The sequence below is a fragment of the Aspergillus thermomutatus genome (genome assembly GCF_002237265.1).
Source record: "Aspergillus thermomutatus strain HMR AF 39 chromosome Unknown NODE_58, whole genome shotgun sequence".
Taxonomy (NCBI): domain Eukaryota; kingdom Fungi; phylum Ascomycota; class Eurotiomycetes; order Eurotiales; family Aspergillaceae; genus Aspergillus; species Aspergillus thermomutatus.
This window is the reverse complement of record NW_020798107.1, coordinates 18,131-37,089: the sequence shown is the minus strand read 5'-3', so window position 1 is coordinate 37,089 and position 18,959 is coordinate 18,131. Positions and strand designations below refer to the sequence as shown.

At 49.0% G+C, this 18,959-nt stretch overlaps 5 protein-coding genes across 5 annotated transcripts; 3 read left to right on the top strand and 2 right to left on the bottom strand.

Annotated features, from left to right (window-relative positions):
* Nucleotides 1-151: 151 nt before the first annotated feature.
* CDV56_104404 (NPA1/URB1 family protein) lies at nucleotides 152-3,743 on the top strand (the record flags this gene model as incomplete). Its single annotated transcript, XM_026758023.1, has 5 exons — nucleotides 152-299; nucleotides 365-2,146; nucleotides 2,199-2,998; nucleotides 3,048-3,374; nucleotides 3,426-3,743. 5 exons carry the CDS (start codon nucleotides 152-154, stop codon nucleotides 3,741-3,743), a joined length of 3,375 nt encoding a protein of 1,124 aa, XP_026615744.1.
* Nucleotides 3,744-4,649: 906 nt separating this feature from the next.
* CDV56_104065 (uncharacterized protein) lies at nucleotides 4,650-7,117 on the top strand (the record flags this gene model as incomplete). Its single annotated transcript, XM_026757684.1, has 3 exons — nucleotides 4,650-4,747; nucleotides 4,829-4,956; nucleotides 5,022-7,117. The coding sequence occupies 3 exons, from the start codon at nucleotides 4,650-4,652 to the stop codon at nucleotides 7,115-7,117; spliced, it is 2,322 nt and encodes a 773-aa protein (XP_026615743.1).
* Nucleotides 7,118-8,377: 1,260 nt separating this feature from the next.
* On the top strand, nucleotides 8,378-9,203 carry CDV56_103858 (uncharacterized protein; the record flags this gene model as incomplete). The annotated part of the gene is made up of 2 exons (XM_026757477.1): nucleotides 8,378-8,425; nucleotides 8,478-9,203. The coding sequence occupies 2 exons, from the start codon at nucleotides 8,378-8,380 to the stop codon at nucleotides 9,201-9,203; spliced, it is 774 nt and encodes a 257-aa protein (XP_026615742.1).
* A 277-nt stretch (nucleotides 9,204-9,480) lies between these two features.
* Nucleotides 9,481-14,021, bottom strand: CDV56_103358 (putative SNF2 family helicase; the record flags this gene model as incomplete). The annotated part of the gene is made up of 14 exons (XM_026756977.1): nucleotides 9,481-9,936; nucleotides 10,003-10,179; nucleotides 10,243-11,156; nucleotides 11,217-11,412; nucleotides 11,469-11,556; nucleotides 11,615-11,714; nucleotides 11,873-11,925; nucleotides 11,978-12,097; nucleotides 12,153-12,240; nucleotides 12,296-12,380; nucleotides 12,428-12,448; nucleotides 12,500-12,759; nucleotides 12,923-13,281; nucleotides 13,447-14,021. 14 exons carry the CDS (start codon nucleotides 14,019-14,021, stop codon nucleotides 9,481-9,483), a joined length of 3,492 nt encoding a protein of 1,163 aa, XP_026615741.1.
* Nucleotides 14,022-14,995: 974 nt separating this feature from the next.
* Nucleotides 14,996-18,063, bottom strand: CDV56_102900 (MCM DNA helicase complex subunit MCM6; the record flags this gene model as incomplete). Its single annotated transcript, XM_026756519.1, has 4 exons — nucleotides 14,996-15,115; nucleotides 15,184-16,161; nucleotides 16,221-16,356; nucleotides 16,424-18,063. 4 exons carry the CDS (start codon nucleotides 18,061-18,063, stop codon nucleotides 14,996-14,998), a joined length of 2,874 nt encoding a protein of 957 aa, XP_026615740.1.
* Between the last annotated feature and the right edge of the window lie 896 nt (nucleotides 18,064-18,959).

The following is an 18,959-nucleotide window of genomic DNA, read 5'->3' as shown; positions in this document are numbered from 1 at the left end:
TTGGTGTGAAATTCATCTCTGATCACAATTCCGCAGCCGCCACCTTAGCAACCAATCAGACGCCGCAAAACAAAACTCTGATAGGATTGCTTCAAATCTTCGATTTTTATTTCCGTCATCGAAAAGACATTGGCAAAACAACATATAGAAAATGTCGCACGTTGACCATCAGTCTCCTCGATCAAAGAGAAGAAAGATCGACCATGGAAATGAGACGGAAAATGTCGCGCCGATAACTTCACATACGCAGCTTTGTTCTCTCCTGGCTTTTCAACAGAACGTTGTTGAATCCAAGCATGGTAAGTACTCAGGAACGCCGTTCCTTCCAGTTAGCTGTAGATTTTGGCACTCACAAGAAGCACAGGCATCAGACAATTCAAGGAATTTCTCACATCCATCGGCCAGACCGAGAAGGAGGGTGAAAAGGCTAAGAATTTTCGAATTCTAAAGGCCTATTGTGATACGCAAATCTCTCGTAATGGGGCCGAAGATGAGGCCATCTGCTTTCCTGACCTTATTCAAACCTGGAGCTTTGCGGACAGCAGCAATAACGAGTCCCTGTTGACCGTTGTCCCGTCCGTGCTGGCTCTTTTTCTCAAAACGATTTCCACTCAACTAGATCTTCGAGACTTCGGTTTGGCCCTGTGCAAGCACCTGATGCACAAAGATCAGTTGAGACTCTTCAATCGTGGGTTAACTGCACTTAAGTCTAAGGAACATTTGATATCGCCATGTCTTCGCCTTCTTACGGAGATTGTCAGTTTCGACGGCGGTGCGGTGGCCCGACAGGTCTACATGGCGCGGTACATCACATTCAAGCGCCTCGATGTCTTTCTGACACCGAACAAGGCCCAGCTAGAGGACGCAGGCGAATCTCAAAAATCTACATTGCGAAGAAATGCACAGAAATATGTTCTTGCAAACCTGAGAGTTCAACATGTAAATGCGAAGAGCGATTTCATCGAGCAACACAAGGTGATCAAAGCATTTCTCGAGTTTGTCAGGAAGGATCCACGAGATATCGTTCTAGAGATCATCAAATCCATTGACAAGGATATCGTTCAGGATACTGCTCTTCCACGAAGCGCCAAAACGAAATTCTTCAGCCGATGGAATCTCGAGCGATTTGTGACGCTGTACGGCTATGATCGCGAATCCGAGGAGCCAAATCCGGCTGGTGTCTCGATTGCAGATGAAGTGCATAAAATCCTTATGAATATTTGTACAGATTCTGCATTGGGCGTTTTGCTTCCAGAAACAGGCTGGTATCCAAATAGAACTGACCCTGAGTCCTTACCGACTGAGGATGACTCTTCCATCGAAATGGGGTTGGATTCCGCTGTGTACGTGGATAAGTACAAGGGGTCAGTACCTGTTCGCAACGGAACCCTGTCTTATCTCATTCAAGCACTTCGTCCGGATATGGATCGCCTGCAGATCGAGTTATTGGTTGCCATCTTTAAGAAAGCACCAGAACTTGTCGCCGATTACTTTACGAAGAAGACAATGTTCATTTCTGATCCAAAACCCACGTCCTCCTGGATGGCAGAGTCAGCTCTTCTCTTTTCAATTGTCAGCCTTCCAATTCCGCCAAATTGTGGTTGGAATGATAAGCTCCCTGCTATGCCTCCTCCTGTCTCGGTTGTCATCGAGAACATTCTTCCCCGTCCGCTTACCCAGAAGATCATGAGTCGCTGCTTGAACCTGAACGCGGAGATTGTTACACTCTTCGCTGTTCGAATCTTGACGATCGCATTCAATAAGCTTCGGGCTGCTTTGAAGATATTCAACGCCGACCATGGATCTAACCAGCCATTTTGGACTCAAGCTGCAGGAAAACTAGTTGCCGAGTTTTGTCGGCGGTGCCCAGTGGTTAAAGATATTGTAGTCTTATTCCGAAGAACGGGCAAAGAGGACCTGCAGCAACAGGAGGCCGTTAGTGAGCTCTTGGCTTGCTTCTACGAAATTGTCCCTGATGCTGCTTTTGACGAGAACTTTGACGTTTCCCTTGTTCTGGTCGATATTTTGAAACGACTAGAGAGTTCCGATCTACAAGCAGAGGATGCCGAGTCACTTCTGAGTCAACTGCAAAACGTTCTTAAAATCGCACAGCTGTCGGCGTCTATGCGGTGGTGGCAACAACCAGGTAAGAAGCCGCGACAACCTCTTTTCAAAGGCGCTATACTAACGGTACACAGGATCTATGCAATACTCAGCCTTTACATCCATTCTCAAAGTGCTTATTGAAACCTCGGACAATGATTCCTCCAAGGAAATTGAAAAGCTGCTGACGACGATTCTGACGGAGAACTCGATCATACAGAGTTCCTCAGCCTTCTTTTCTCTCCGGTCTAGCTTTGATGCTACCGAGTCCGAAAGCATTCATCATCAGTTGGCCTTTTTCGATAACTGCGCTTGCAGAATCGCAAAGAAGCCAGTCCATTACGATGATCTACTCTCATCTCTGACTGAAGGTGAGAACAAACCGACTAGCCTTATCGTTGCTGCTATCACCGAACAATGGCCATTTGTTGCCAAGAATGGGAATGCAGCTGCGGAGCTTGCTGTAAGCACGTGGATTGCTAGGGTGCTCGGTCAATTGAAGCAGGCAGGAGAAGATCCAAAGACTCTCAAGGCCGCTCGAGATAGCGTTTTACAGACAGTCGAGAGCAAGCAACTCAAGTCAACCCTCAAGAAGGCCCTGAAAGACACTGATGAGGCCGCCAATAACGATGGCAGGTCTCAGGACGGAGTGACTCGCTCGGAGGCTCATGCTCAGAAAGACAAAGCGGTGCAGGTAGATTTGAGGGAGATCTTTGGCACGCTGCCGACTGAAAGCAAAACTCATAATGAGCTTCACAAATGGGAGAAGGAGGAGCTCGAAGTTGCGGTGGAGCAGGGTCGCATCTCTGATCTGATGCTGTGCTTGTGTTCGGAACATGAGGAAGTTCGGAGACAAGCATTCGCCAACCTAAATCGATTCATGGCGAAGCTTAGGGTACGTTTCCCATGCGCGAATGATGCGAAATGACTAACAATAATCTCAGGAGTCCAAATATGCGGAATGGCGATCAGTGTACATCCTTACTGGCGAGCTGCTCGAAACCGTGAAACAAATTGGGCTCGAAACTCCCGTACCGTGGATCGTCGGGGAATGTGCTACCTGCTGTCTCTCTGTGCTTACGGACCCAATGCACAAACTTTATGGCAAGGTCAATAAGTTCCTCCAGAAGGCACCAGCTTGGGAGGTGGAAAAGATACCCTCTTATTGGATTGACAAGATTTTGTTACATGAACCTGAGTTGGACGATGGATATTTTGAGGAAACAAGTTGGTTACTGGATCTACTTATCGAGGGCCTTCGTACTGAGACGGTAAGCGGACTTGCTCTTTTAAACAAGCATGGTACTGACTGGCTCCCACAGGATATGGATATTTACCGTCGCGCAAATGTGTTTGAGCGTGTGCTTTCCTTCTACGACTCACCTAGTGTCGGGGCCTCCGCCAGAAGGAAGATCTTGCATCTCCTGTACCGATCGACACAGGTTGGAGGCAGTACAACCTTAATTACTAGGGCAGGCGTCGTCAGCTGGATTCAAACCCAGATTCCGGTAGTGAATGCTAAAGAGGCTGCTACCTTTGCAGCCATGGCCGACACCTTGCGTCAAGCAGCGGATCAGGACCGAGTCACGAAATGGAGTGGAGGGGCAGTGGCACAGGTTATTGAACACATCGTTGGATAGATGTTCTTGCTATTCTTTTTGAGAATACTTCATTGATCCTTCATTTACCTCCTGTTGGGACTGTCTCGCAAGTTGTCTCGTTTAGCCGCGAGTCGACGGGGTTCTCTGGTGTATTGTGAGCGAGGTCATATGCTCATTATATGAAGAACCGTTCACCATTCACCATTCACTATTCCTGAATGTCTATGTAAATACAATAATTGTGCACTTTTTATGTTTCGACGTGATAATGTCGCGCTCATATACTAGGCTGTCCATCACGTAGGAAGATGGCTTAAGAATCCCTTAAACAGCAAATAAAATGCAAAAAACCAGATGCCTCAATTTCTTTACCCTAAATTTGATGCTTTATTTGCGACGGAGAGGCTGCAATGATAAAGATTGAGAGCTGAGCTGGTTGACATGATGCTGGCCGCTTTTACCCCTTTGGGCAGTTCAGACCAGGACGAAACGTTTTGCGGCCGAACGACTTTCTCCTCCCCGTCAGACCTCATCTTCTCCGCCCGCACCCTCGACTGCTCTCTCTACCATTCCCCTTGCCTAAATTCTTCCCGTTGACATTGACAGTTTGATCGTGTTATCTACTATCCAGATTATCCGCAGACTCATCTTGTCAAGCAATTCCAAAACATAACCACCCTTGTTACCCCTCATCCACTAGCAAGCACACTCTGACCTTCACCGATTCCACCTCCGCCTGCCGTCTTGCCACTAACAAGTGGCCTCGCTTTTCCATTTGACCGTTTACCCTTTGAAACCACCTTTCGCTCGATTGAGGAAGTCTTCACTCGACTACCTATCCTTGACTCATAAAACTTCTTCCTGTCTGCGACGCTCGAGCTTCTCAAAGGTGTGAACCAATGAGCACACGGTAACAATCTGATCATATCACACACAGCCATCCTTATGGCGCGACGTTACCAGATCGATGAGCTGCTATGGCTGCGCTCATCGCCTCTGGTCACTAAGCCTACAAATCTACCGCCGGTAGAAGACTGGATGGGGTAAGAACGATATCGCTCGCTTCCTGCGACCATCCTTATTTCGCTCGCTCTCATGATACTGACGATTCCACTCATTACCAGCCCGCTTCCTGACCCAACAACACAACGAAAACCTACAAATTCTAGAGACCCCACGAATCCAAATGAAGCAACGCCTAGAAGACCAAGCCTGTTCGAAACTCGCCATCTCTCGAGAAACTCGAATTCAGGTAAATGACGCCATTGTCCACCCTTTGATATGCCAAGACTCGCTAACTCGGGGCTGTCGTTGAAGAGGATATTGTTCTCGGACCTCCCAAAACTGCTTTCGCATCTGCATCTCGCATATCCGGTAGCAAAGGCTCGATAGATTTCACGGACCGCCCCTCCCGACAGGTCGAGTCTGATGAGGCATCAAACGATCGCTTCAATCTGCGAGACAAGTTCTTCAAGGACAGGGAAGCCGCAGATAGAGATTTTGATCGCCGAGATGGCAAGCCCACGCCGTTCAACGGTCGCCGTGGGGAAAGAGAAGAATGGAACAACGGACGTCCGCGTCGTACCTTTGGCCAGGAGGAACAAGACAGAAAACCCAGACGCAATGTAGAATTCGACCGTTGGAACCGTGATCAGAGGGAACAGACTTTTGAGCGGGGAGTGAGAGAGAAAGAAGGACAATTTACCCCTCGGAAAGATGGTACACCGGGTCGAGCCAGACATGAAGGAAGCTGGTTCCGTGATGACAACGCCCATGATGGGCCAGAGACGGAAGACGAGAAACTTTCAGTGCGGAACAGAGATTGGCGCCGAGACAGACATGGTGCAGACCGCGACTGGAGTCGGGGAGCCAAGTTTGAACAGGACCCTGAGTGGATGGACACAGACGACAGAGACGAGTCGCGTAAGGTGCATACACAAGAGGATTTTGAGCGCTGGAAAGAGAGAATGAAGGCCGGCTCTTCGCAACCACAAGCGGAGGAGAAGAAAGAAGCTCTCCCCGAATCGGTCGCCAGCCGATCTGCGCAGCCTGCGCAATCCGAGCACCGACCCACGGATGGCGAAATATTCAGTAGCAACGGTACGCCTTTCCAGTCGGATTCAGCGATGGAGCGTTTCTTTGGACTCTTAGGTGATGCAAAACCCGCTCCGGACGTCATCAGCACACCCACCTCCATAGAAATAACTAGCAAGAAGGAGCCAGCGCCGGGAAAGCTTGGAAAGTCGTCTCGATTTGCCGGATTGTTTAGCCCGCCTCCAGGAAGCCCAGCGAAGGAATCGGAGCACCACCTTGAAACCAGGTCACCAGCTCCCCAACCTTCAACCAATGATGCGGATCAGGAAGGGTTCCAGCGCATTTTACAAATGCTTGGAGGAAGCAAATCGCGCAATGCGACACCCCAAATCGACAGTGCTCAGCCCCCTCGCCCACCCATGGTGCAAGCCGATTCAGCTCTGAGTGCTCTCTCTTCTCCTTCTAAGGACTCAGTGAAACGGCCGGAATACATGGTGATGCCGGATGCCCATGCTCACAGTACAGCTCCCGCAATGCAAGAAAACATGCACGCACATGACTCCCCTTTCAAGGACCCTCAGTCTCGCGACAGGGAGCATCTTCTTCGTTTAATGCAACAGGTTAGAGTGACTCCGGTCGTTAATCAACCTCACGGACCCCAAGGTCAACCTCAAAGTGCAGGTCCGGCGCCTGGTCTAATGAATATGCCGGAAGTATTGTCCCGCCCTCCAGGCATCCCTACTGCTCAGAAGGGACATAATTTCTTGGATGACCCCGCAATTGCCAACATGCAAAGACCAGAGGCTGATCAGCTTCGAAGAAGACCTGTCAATGGACCGCCCATGGGTTATTTTGATGAGGTCCCATTTCCCCAAGGCGGTCATATGCCAATCACACCAGGTGGATCCAGGCCTCCTCAAGGGCAGGGCCATCCTGGCATGGGTATTCAGAGACCACCGGGCTTCGAGCATCTGCCACCTCCAGGATGGAACGGTCCTCAGATGCCTCCGCAGCAGGGTGGCGGCCCCAGCCCCTTAGCCCCTCCCCCCGGTATTCCGACCCCAACACGAGGTGTCAACCCGAACTTCATGATGCCGCCTATGCATAGCAATCTTCCTCCTCCCAGTGAACGCCAGCTTTTCCCACGCGGCGCGGGTGCCCCTCTCCCACCAGGGATGATGCCTCCTCCTGGTTACATGAACGGCCCCCCGCCATCCGCTTTTCCACCTATGCCACATAATAGTGACGCTCTTCTGGGACTTGGTCATGGTGGACAGGGCCCTTTTGAGGGTAACCCTGGTCCACAAGGACCTCCTCCATCCTCCAGGCATCTTTTGGACATGTTTGGCCAAGTTGGTGGCCCAGGGCAATTCAGGTAGAAGAGGACGACGCAGACCAATCATGCCTCAGGCGTGCGCAGAGTGCGAAATCTTGAGATGCCACAATAACCCTTTGCTGGAGCATTTTGAGTTGGTTTTGTTGGTTTCTTTGCAATTTTCCTTTCCTTTTCTTTTCTTTTCTTTTCTTTTTATTTTTACCCCGTTACACTCTTCTGCCTCGCAAAGGGGTTATTGTGGTCTCACTAGAATGGCTTTGCGCCAATGCTGCGAGGATATTGTTCGAGTATGATTTATGACGAGACGATCGTCCTCTCGGATGAAGTCTCTCGAGGATTGTATGTGTCATGGCAATAGTGATCGTGATTGTGATCTAATCCTGCTAGTTAGTTTGTGAATCTCGATCAACTACATGGCCGGTCAGCTTCTACCTAATGTGTTGTGATTTAGCAAACTGCGTAATATCTATCTTCCAGTACGAGGAGTCTCCTTCAGGCTTGATAGCTTGTCACTCTCGGTAGTATCATCTGCCAGTTGTTTAGGCTCCATTCAAGAATAAATCCCTGAAGAGAAAGTGTGTAACTAAACATGTCTTTTCATGCTTGAACCCTCTAAACTTCTCCCTTCTATGATTCTGAATCCCCTGCAAATCTGTTTGTCACTTAAGCTATGAAAGAGACACTGTGAACCCTTGAGTTGTCTCTGAACCTCCGACAAAGTGATCGTAACGTGTGAAGTGCGGTCCCTGCACTCTATCCCAAAGTCCGGACATCGTTACTCCACCCTCTTCCTCTCTCTACTAGTTTTGTCAGTCATGTTCACAAGCTCACGCTATTTCATCTCCTAAATCAATCCAGCAGTTCTTCTTTGTCTCCTCATTTTCGAAGTAAGTACTTCAAACAGCGCTCTGGCTTGAGAGCCTGACGCTAGAGCGTCCACTTCATCCACACTTTTTTGAGTACATAAGCGCTCTGTTCTTGCATTTTAACCAGGATTTGTCACCTCTTTACTGCTATCATGCCATGTATGATCCAACAGAACAGTCCTCCTACGAGCCGGGTACGTCGAAGCTGGAATCTCTCCCGATCCCTCCCAGGCCCGCATACAACCATCGACTACAGGCAGTCACCTCCCTCGAACTCGCAAGATTCCTGATACATAGCACTCTATTCTGTCTTCTTTCATGCCTGAAATCCTGGAGAACGACAATATATAGAGTGCAGACATGAAACTCTTCATCATCGTGGACTTCTCTCGCTAACACCACTAACTTGCCTTTTCTTGCAGCCACCTGCACACACCATGATGGACGAGATAGATTTTGAGCTCTGCGTGAATGTAGATCAAGTGGTGAGTTAATAACAGGTATTCAAAATATCAAGATCATGCTGCTAACAAGCAGATAACACAGACAACTACCTCCCACTGTTTGAAGAGAAAACATTATCCTGCACACAATAATATCACTAACACCACAAACAACACTACACCACGAATTCGAACACACGAGGACCTTGAAGATAGCACTGCAGATGAGAGCACGATAACACCAATACCGCTGGCCAAGCGAGCGAGGATATCGCAATCCGAAGTTTCGTGTCAAACACAATCCATGAACGAAAGTCATCAGGGCACAGGGGCGCCGCTCGGATCTAGTCAGCTTCTCAATCATTATACGGGTTTCTTCAACATTCAGAGCTATCAGCAAGGTCCTGTCGATGCGAATGGCGTCTTAACTGCGGTGCCTCGCCGAGCTATGAGCGAGGAGACGGACATAGAAATGATGTATATGGGGAGTGAAACGGAGACGGAGGCTGAGACAGAGGCGGTTCCTGAGAGGCCCCACGCTCAGTGTCCGCTTCATCCGTTTGGTCCTTGGTCAAGTCACACTGGATCTTTTGGTGGAGGGTTTGGAAGCTTCTCTTCGCAGCGCAAAAATTCGTCAAGCATGTTTCCCATCTACGAGGATCCGGTGGATATGGAGATTGAGGGTGTCTTCTGCGGAGAGGATTGGTACTCCTCTCCCGAGGAAGATAAGGAAAATGTTGAGAATGGCCATGAGCAGGATAGTTATAGTATTTTGCAGGAGATGGATTCGAATCCTGTCGCGGTCTATCAACGTGGGTGATACATTCACGAGTTATGATTTGAAATGATCTTATGTGGAAGGCAAAGGTTGCCGTCATGATATTGTTTAATAACGTTATGTTTTAGATATGCAGATGGGAACTGAAACAACATTTCGCTTCGCAGAAAATCCAAAATCTCACGTGCTAGCAATATGTGGAATCCTTTTGGGCAATGCCTGATTCCCAAATAACCAAAGAAGATACTGATAAAAAGCACCAAATAACCAAGCGATTAATATCCCATAAGCGCATTCCGTTCTCTTGGAGCATTGCGTCTCAAGCACTTGACGAGCACGAAGTTGAAGAGCCAATGCCGTTATCACGTTCTTTGCCCTTGAATCGCTTCGCGTTGCCTTGTTGGTTGCCTTGTTGGTTGCCTTGTTGGTTGCCTTGTTGGTTGCCTTGTTGGTTGCCTTGTTGGTTGCCTTGTTGGTTGCCTTGTTGGTTGCCTTGTTGGTTGCCTTGTTGGTTGCCTTCGTCGCCTTGTTTTCCCTTGTGGCGCAACTCGACTCTGACGCCGCCATTCTCTTGCACCTCGATTTCTGCGAACATTTCAAGAAGGTCAAGGATTGTGTCTCGTTTCTGCAATGCTTCTTCACCAATAGTGCTGTTGATGTCCGCCGACTTTCTCAATTGGAGTTTGAGGATGTAGTCGTTAATAGTGTTTCGCACGATGACTTTGACAATCTCCACCACTTTCTCTTGCCCTATTCTGTACAGTCGACAGAATGCCTAGGATAATGACCGTTAGAACATTCAACATTCGTTCGATCGACGGATGCATAGAGTTTCTCATACCTGCTGCTGCATGGCTTCATTCCACCAGAGATCCACAAGGATACATTTGTTTGCCATGGACATGTCGAGCCCTGTACCACCGGCCATGAGACTTGCAATCATCACTTTCACTTCTCGCTGCTCCCTGAACTCCTTCATGCTCAGGTCGCGAGCTCCCATTGACATCTTTCCCGTCAACTATCTCAATGTTAGTGCGCACTGAAGACAACTCATTAGATATTGAAAAAGCAAAACACTTACACGACAGTGCGGCCAGCCTTCCTTGGAGCATATGAAGGAAAAGAGTCGAACGAAGTCAAGAAATTGGGTGAAGATAACAACCTTGGCGTCCGGATCTTCTCGAATCCAGTTAGCGACCAGTTCCCGAATCTTAGCAACCTTTGCACCAGGCATTTCCCCTTGACTGCCTAAAACCCAATCTATCTCCTCGTCTTCGTGTTGTGGTTCATCATCTGTTTGCCTCATTCGTGATCGTTGTGCGGCGGTTGAGAACATCCGACTACCAAACAATCTGCTTGATTTTTTCCGAGAAGATGGTTTCGTCCTGTTTTTCTGAGTCGAATTGGAAGGGACTGGCGGCTCTTTGAGTACAATAGTCTCGGCCGTGCCGCAATATGCAGCCTCCGCGATAGGGCTGTTGCATATTTGACATATCGGCTTCCCATCCGCAGAAGCGAGACTATTTTTGAGAATGTAATAGCATTCTTCGCAATACAGATGCATGCAGCTGGTGATGATTGGGCCAATTGGAGTAAACTCGCAGCGAGGGCAGCTGCTTCTTCTCAATCGCTCGTCCCATTGCCCGTTCTCGTGAAGCTCCGCCATGAACTTGTGAAATTGTTTGACAAGCTCTTCTCTGTCCCCGTTAAGTTCACTCCTCGACTGGCTCGGATCTTCGTTATCTGGTTGTGCGGCGGGCAGAGAAACACCTTTCTTCAAAGTGACAAACCATTTTATGATCTGGGTTGAAGGGTGGTCAGGATCTCTTGTTCCTCTTGCAATTTCGGCAAGATCCCTCATAAGGAACTGGGACAATAGCTTCTTGACAAGATCTTGAGTCGTGAGCAAATGACTAGGGATCATTCTCAGTTTCAAGATCATAGTGAGAAAGCATCGACACTGGGCGAGACGCGGATTCGTGTCTTCGCTGAGACCTTCACCAAGAGATTGGTCAGTTCGTACACCTGTCAAAGCAACATGTCAACGATACGTACCATTGATATTTGAAATGAACAACTCGAGAACCTCGTCGTATATTCTTCTTTCCACATCACAGAAATCTACCTCGACGACTTTCTCGCCGATACCAGGCAATTTGATGATAGGCAACGAGAAGAGTCGACTGGAATGCGTCCGACGGAGGAGATATGTTCGACATAGATTTCGAAGGCGCTGCTGGGCTTCATCGTCCTGTTTGTGCATAATTGTCAGAGGTCAATAGAGTCACAAAAAGGGGCCACATATACCTCGCAATAGCGTTTCACGAACTGACTGTAATCATTCGTGTCCGGATAGTCCAGGAAATCGAAGTGCGGATAGAACTCAGTAATGAAGCTGCAGCCGCCTATCAGCACTCCGGTATCTCGATGTAAGAAGAAGCAGGAATGCTTACTTAGGCACGGGCGTTCCACTCAAAATCCATTTGTGATGGCCAGTGAGTGCACGGACAGCGATTGACGTAGAGGCAAGATGATTCTTGATTGAATGTCCCTCTGCGTAGACACAGTCAATTACAAGTGTAAACTTGCTATTTTCAGAAACTTGCCGTCCAGGATGATCCTCAAAAACCTGATTTGATGCAATGGCCCGACTTCTCTGGTATAGAGTTCCTCCCACATCTCAATAATCTTCTTTTCATCGACAACCTCACCTTTGCGCTCCAACCGTGGATACGAGCGTCTGACCTCGTCGTATGTTGTAATTCTGATCATCAAATGAGTGAGTCGTTAGGGAAGCATGCCACAGTATGACTTACATGACACTATACTTTTGCATACTTTGAATAAGGTTGAGGGTACGCAGTCTGGACTGAGCACAGTATACAAGCACGTCACCAACGGCGTCCTTCTCGCAATGCTTAAGGACTTGGCACTCCCTGTGTATCTTATCAGAATATCTTTATGAAACAAATCAGCACTAACGGGTCATACCAGTGCCCGACAAGATGAGGTGGAACAACGATCAATGTCGTTTTGACGGGATCGTCTGGGTCAATGCATCTTCCGTCGACAATATTGGCTAAAGCGCAAGAGTTAACATTCACCACGTTCGGATTTTCGCAAATGCTACTTACCTAAAGCCTGAATTGTTTTGCCATAACCCATAACATCGCAAAGAAAGCCCCCGTAGGGTGGACTGGTCGAATTTTCTCGATCACGCTGCTGACATTAGTTGTCTTCCTCAATCTAACCTAGGATTTGCTTACCATGAACGCTACACCGAGAAGCTATGTCACGCGTTAGCATGGATCTTCAAAGCATGCTGAAGGTGTTCAAACCTGATGATGGAACAGACTTGTCTTCATGCCCTTGATCCTCCACCCGCCCTTGCCATCAGCTCTTGCTTTGTTCCTGAACTTTGTGGTTGCGTTGAGGATTTTCTGCTTGTCAGACTTGGCCTGGTCCTGATCGGCAGAAGGGATGCTAGCGACAAGTTCAGTGAGGGCATTTTTCTTGTTTTTGGAATTAGATATTGGAATTGCTGGAAGCCCAGCGTTTGCTTGAGCGTCTGCGATAACATCGGGCTTGAGAAATGCGTCTAGGTCGAATTCAGCATCTTTCAAAATTTTTCTTGCCTCCGTTTCCGTTGACTGGGACATCTTCATGGCTGTCATCTGCCTTTCGCTTTCGAGAAGTTTTCTTTCCGGAACCCTTTCTCCTTGTCACACGTCCTAGGGCAATGTCGAGACCAAACTTCATACTTCTGCGTCTTTCTGCAGCAGAGACCCTATTCTTCTGCTTTCGTACGCTTTTCGAAGGTCGGTTTGCAGAAGCCGCATCCGAGCGCTCACCAGTGTCTCCTTGTAATGATCCAAACGACGACTCGGCCAACTCATCCTCAGAGAATTCCAGGACAGTCTCAAGGTTCTGTTCTGTCTGGAGCTCTTCCAGAGTCATCCGACTGGCAATCCTCTCCCTGCGGCGAGTCTCTTGCTGCTTTGCTTTTTCATACTGTACAGTTTCCTCCAGACTTGGGTTCTCAAGGGTATTGTACCATGACTGGATGATATCGAACCTACCAATTAATTCTGGGTTCCAGGGCCCAGTCAAAATCTCGAGCCTGAAATCTGCGCACAATGTCTGTATCGCCGGTGGATTTACCGGGGAATATGCCCTGCGACCCGCGGGCAATGAGGGCGCAGGAGTGGAAGGCTATGTGACGACCAATCTCAGTGCCATCACCAACTCAGCAAGTGAGTATTCGCAACGCTGTCACGTTACTTACCCTGTAGAATCTTCTTCCTGTGCCTCAGGCCATTCAGACGCGGCACTTTCATCAACCGGTCCCTGAATCCCTGTAACCGCAGGTGCCTTAGCGGCTTCAGAGGATTTCGACGATGAGGCTACCACAGGCTGGGGCTCATCCAAATTTACCAAATTTTCAATGGCCATCGCACCACTCGAAATTTCAGTAGATACTTGGTCTGGCTCCAGGGACATGGTTGTAAGGCCATTGCTTTCGCTCACCTTTCCATTTTGGGCGGCCACAAATTGCCGAAGCCGCTCAATCTCATCGTCGAAGGCATTATCCGCCGGCTGGCCCACAAAAAGCTGATTGTCGAAAAGAGCAGGTGCTGTGCAAGTTGTCGAGGCTACAGGAATCGATGGAGGTGCTGCCGTATCTTTGGGGAGGGAAGTCGTAGGGACATTGTTCCGTAGAGCCAAAACGCTTCGCGCAAAAAGGCCTTTTGATGCCGTCTGCTGTCGACGAGCATCGATATTTTCTAACTGAGAAAAATTGATATCTAGTTCAGGTTCGGACAACATATTGTCGATGGTATGTAGAGGGTCGACATCCATGCTTGCGAGTGAAACGGACAGTTACAACGGAGGCTATCAGGAATAGACGATTGAGACAAGCGCTTATGGTAATTTCGAGGAGGGTCGATCATCAGAGGATACGAAATGGTTTCCAACGGCCCCCCTTCTGCGGTTGTTGAAGAAGATAGGGTTGGGAGGAGACACAGTTGTTGGTAAAGGATAAACGAGCTGGGGGGAATTGGAGCGTAAAGAAGGCGAGTCTGCTGGTATATTGTGGAGAGCAAGGAAGGAAGATGGAAGAAGGACAGGAAGATAGCCAGAAGTCAGGCTTTTATGGCCTGGAGGCTAGGAAGAAGAGACCAGTGTGATATGAAATCCGAGCGAAAAGTGAGGAGCGAACGAAGGAGATGAGATGCGAGGATTGAGAGATATACTTCGAAGACAAGCGAGATCGTAGATAACTGGTTTCAAACCTAATCCGAGCCCAAGAAGATGATCGGAAGAGTAGTAGAGTAGGGAAGATGAGAGAAGGCGAGGCAAGGTATAAGTATTCGAGATGTGCTAGCAGCCTTAGCTCAGATAGGGGCAGAATGAGGTCAAGGTGATAGCTGAAATTAGAGACATAGAGAACGAACGGCTTGGGCGAGCGGCCTCGTACAGAGTCCCGAAAGTGGAGAGGAAGGGAAGATGATAATCCAAAGGCAGTTAGTATGTGATGATGAGCTAGAACAGAGAAGTACGCCTGGCTGATAAAACGCCTGTGATCTGTTGCCCGAAGGTGTATACAATCCGAGGTTGAATTGGAGAAATGATGAGAACGAAACCAGTTGGGCCCATACACCTTAACCATAACCTAATACCAAATATCAACAGCAATCCCAGCCGAAAGAGAGAGAGAGAACCGAGTACTGAGAAAACAAACAGGTATCATCACTCATAACCATTTGCTCCATAGGTATGCTCCCCCTATATATGATAATCCTTTACCCTGACGAAGAAGAGAACAATAACGATTAAGCCTCTTCGTAGGCACAGTTAGGATGCAGCACATAGACTGTCCGTTGAACTTGCTCTTGATGATCTCCATCAGCATCCACCAGGCCCTCGCCTCGGATTGGCATGAGAATATTCTCCTGTTTTGCCGAAAATAGTCAGTAAAATGAGCGGTGATAGAGACACTTGCTGTCGGTAAAGAACAAACCTTGACCATCCTCTTCAAGACTTTTCCTGCCAGGTCGCGCTCACGCTGCAGGTCTTCCTCGTTGTTCAGCTCAGACTCAATTTGCTCCAGGTACCAGACAATCAGATCTTCCTGCTCGACACCTTCACCCGACCTCGACTCGTCCTCACTGACGCGGCGAACAAACAGATTCAAGATCTTCATGTACTTATCATATGTGATCTTGGTCTTCTGACGCGGCTGTACTTCCACATCGTCACGCATGGGACTGTCACCTTCCCTGTCCCGATCAGCCATCTCGTGATCCTCTTGACCAGCCCCTCCATTCGCATGAGTGCCTTCGTCGTCGTCAACTTCAACATCATCCTTCTCGACGGTGACGATACTCTGGCGTAGGAGGTCATAGGCCTCGCGTACAAAGCTCGGTACGATCTCCTCGACACAGTTGGCCTTGGCGACAGCCTCGGAGAGACGAACCAAAGACTCGAGTTGACGGACTGTGATACGATACGAAGAGCGGCCAATGCCTCCTTGAGCGTCATTTGCTCGCAGCTCTTTGTACTTCTCAACAAGCAAAGCCTTCGCTTCTTCCGTGAATACGGGTCTGAAGGTTCGGGCAAACCGAATGTAGCGCTGCAACTGCTCTGTGCTAAGTTCTGGCTGGACGGCCTCATCACGGTTCATGTGCACGTTGACGATATGGTCAGCCAAATTACGATCCACCGTTTCATTCGGCTCATCTCGGATCACAAAGAACAAGTCGAATCGACTCATGATAGGAGCACTGAAGTTGAGATTTGCGCGCAATGTAGCCTTTGGGTTGTAACGACCACCAACAGGATTGGCAGCTGCAAGAATGGACGCACGAGCATTGAGGGTAGTATGAATACCCGCTTTGGCAATAGAGATAGTTTGTTGTTCCATTGCTTCATGGATGGCAACTTGATCGCTGATGTCCATCTTGTCAAACTCGTCGATAGCACAGATACCGCCTCCGTTCTATTGTGTATCATGAAATTAGCACAGGAACCACGTATGGACAGCGGGGCGCGACATACAGCAAGCATCAGAGCACCGGCTTCAATAGTAAATTCACCAGTCTCAGCATCTTTGACGACAGATGCGGTCAGACCCGCTGCAGATGATGCCTTGCCGCTAGTATAAACAGCGCGAGGATGCAAAGAACAGATGTACCTGGAAAGAACAGGGTCAGGGACTCCGAAATGGCACAGAAAGCGCGTTGGCAGGGTTGAAAGCTTACTTCAAGAACTGACTCTTGCTTGTCGAAGGATCACCAACAATGCAGATATTAATATCACCACGCAATTGCATGTTCTCCTGCTCCGTATGTTTGCTGACACCTCCAATCAACTGCAGAAGCAAACCCTTCTTGATCTGCCGGTGACCGTAGATCATAGGAGCGATTGAATCTACCAACCGAGAGTAGATATACTCAGAGTGAACCAGATTCTTCAAGTCCTGCACTTCGTATGGGGTGAAACTCTGAAGGAGAGCCTCCTGGGCTTTGTCCTCGTCGGCTTCCGGTTCATTGTTCTGGTTCAATGAAGCCAGGATGTTGTGGGATTGGCCGTTCAACTGCTGATTCGACTGCTGGCCAGGAGTTGTCGTGTCAGGGGTGACCATACAGGCAAGGAACGCCAGTCGATAGGTCAAGTCTCTGACACCCAGTGACTTGAGACCAGTGACACCTCCTCCACCGACATCGCCACTCCGGAAAGCACCGTTGTCGCGAACAGCCTCCGGTCGTACACCTGGAAGTCCCAATTGACTGACATCAGGGATTACGATCAGGGTACCAGTGAAGATGCAACGTTCACCAGCCTTGGCACGGTCGACCATCTCACCACGCAAGATCACATCCATGGTGCGGGGCATGCTCCCGGTTGGAATTTCGTGCGATGACTCCTGGAGTTTCACCTTTTGCCAGTCGACGAACGTGCTCTTCCCAATATCCAGGCGCCATCCTGAGCGGTTCATGCAGGTGCTATTTGGGCACTGTGTTGGCTCGGTGTATCGGAAGGTCTGTTCCACATTCGAGACAACCGATTTGCACTGCTCACAAACGAAAGTTCCAAGAGACAGCTCAGGCCGAATTTCAGATGTCCGAGTGACGGTACCGGAAATGGAGAGCAGCTTTCCAATTTGGGAGGTGCGAAGTTGGCGCAGTCTGGAGACCAAAGGCAGGTTATAGAATGCCAAAGAAAACAGCTTGTCAGTCTGCTGGTGGCGGGTTTTCGCGCGAATATTCTGCCCCAAGTCAGGGTTTTCAGTCACACTTGCATTGGCAGCCATCATGGATGAGCTGGCCTGGGATGAGGCACTGGTGGCCTGACGATGAGAGACGAAGTATTCAGGTTCATGTTTTGCAATTAAATTGTGAAGGGCTCTTGTTAGGAAGGGTTGAAATCGGAAGTATTGGTTGGCAATCGCATCCGCCAGAATCTGGTTACTGAGAGATGTCAAGTGGGTAAAATCGACATAGAGGGTTGAAAGCTCGAATTTCTTCATGCCTTTGATTTGTGCGATATAATATTTGTCACTCAGTATCTCCGACGATGGTGGAGGCGCCGACAACGACGGTTCCTCCATATAAGTCTCGAGCAGTTCCTCAAAAGCCTGCTGTACTTTCTCCCCAGCCAAATCGACCACCGGGGGAGGCCCAGGAAGATAGGGATTGCGAAGCCGACTGACAGTCGACCGGCTAGGGTTCACGACTTGGTCGTCGGGGAAGCCATGCATATCGCTCAACGGGCCATTGCTCTCGGACGGCGGTTGTGGCCGAGAGCTGGGGAGGCGGTCTGAATGGAGTCGTTGATTGTCACGGGAGCCAGCTGTCGACCCCAATTCAGACTGAAGGACGGCGTCAAAAAGGGAGGACATTTTGGGCGAGGGCAGACGGCCAAAACAGGGCCGCTATGGGTAGGACAATTGCACGAATCGATGAAAGTTGGAAGATTGAAGTTATTCGACTGAATGGATATTTGAGAAAGAATTTGTTTTCAGTATCGTGCCGTCGAGCAAGGCGTCCGATTGAATTGTTGATAGCGTCAATAATGATCCCCTCGCAGAGTCTGCTTCAGCGATAGTTACTTTCTTCTCTCAAAGATACGCGTCGAAGACGCGACGCGCAGCGGAGAAGTAGTTAATGCGGTGCCGACGCGTAAAGTGGTTTCTGTATGCTTACATCAGCGGCTGTGCACGGACCTCTGCCACAGCAGGCCTCTCTGTTGCCTATTCTGGAAATAGGTCCTGGAGCCCACTCGGCGATAACAGGGGCGGAATGGAAGCCAGTAGTTGGCATTCTTCAGCCAATAGCGCATCACAAAAATGATTATTCCGGCTTTTGGTTTTCTGACGAGCCAATCGAAATATCGCCTCAGAATCAACTTGACTTTTGGTGTTGGACTATCGGGGGCTCTTAGTTGACCCTAGTCCCCTCTTACGACCCACTGCCCTGCTGGTCCTTCAACTCCTCGTCCATCATAAGAACGGGCAAGTCGGGGTCGACCCTTATCGTCGGGAGCTGATCATCGCCAGGTCGTTCCTATCCTCGACGATGACTTGATCGGCAAGGTTATGACATCGTCTGGATTCTCTGAAGCTGTGGTTCTGCGATGACTTCTTTCAACATTACTCTTTCGTGGTGACGGTATCCCGGTAAATCGCATAATCCGCTATGCTGTCATAACAAGATCCTTGCTTGTTCAGTACGTCAGTCATCAAAAGAGTCTACTGCCACCCGCTAGCTCGTGATGTCTGCACACAGGCACGCTCCG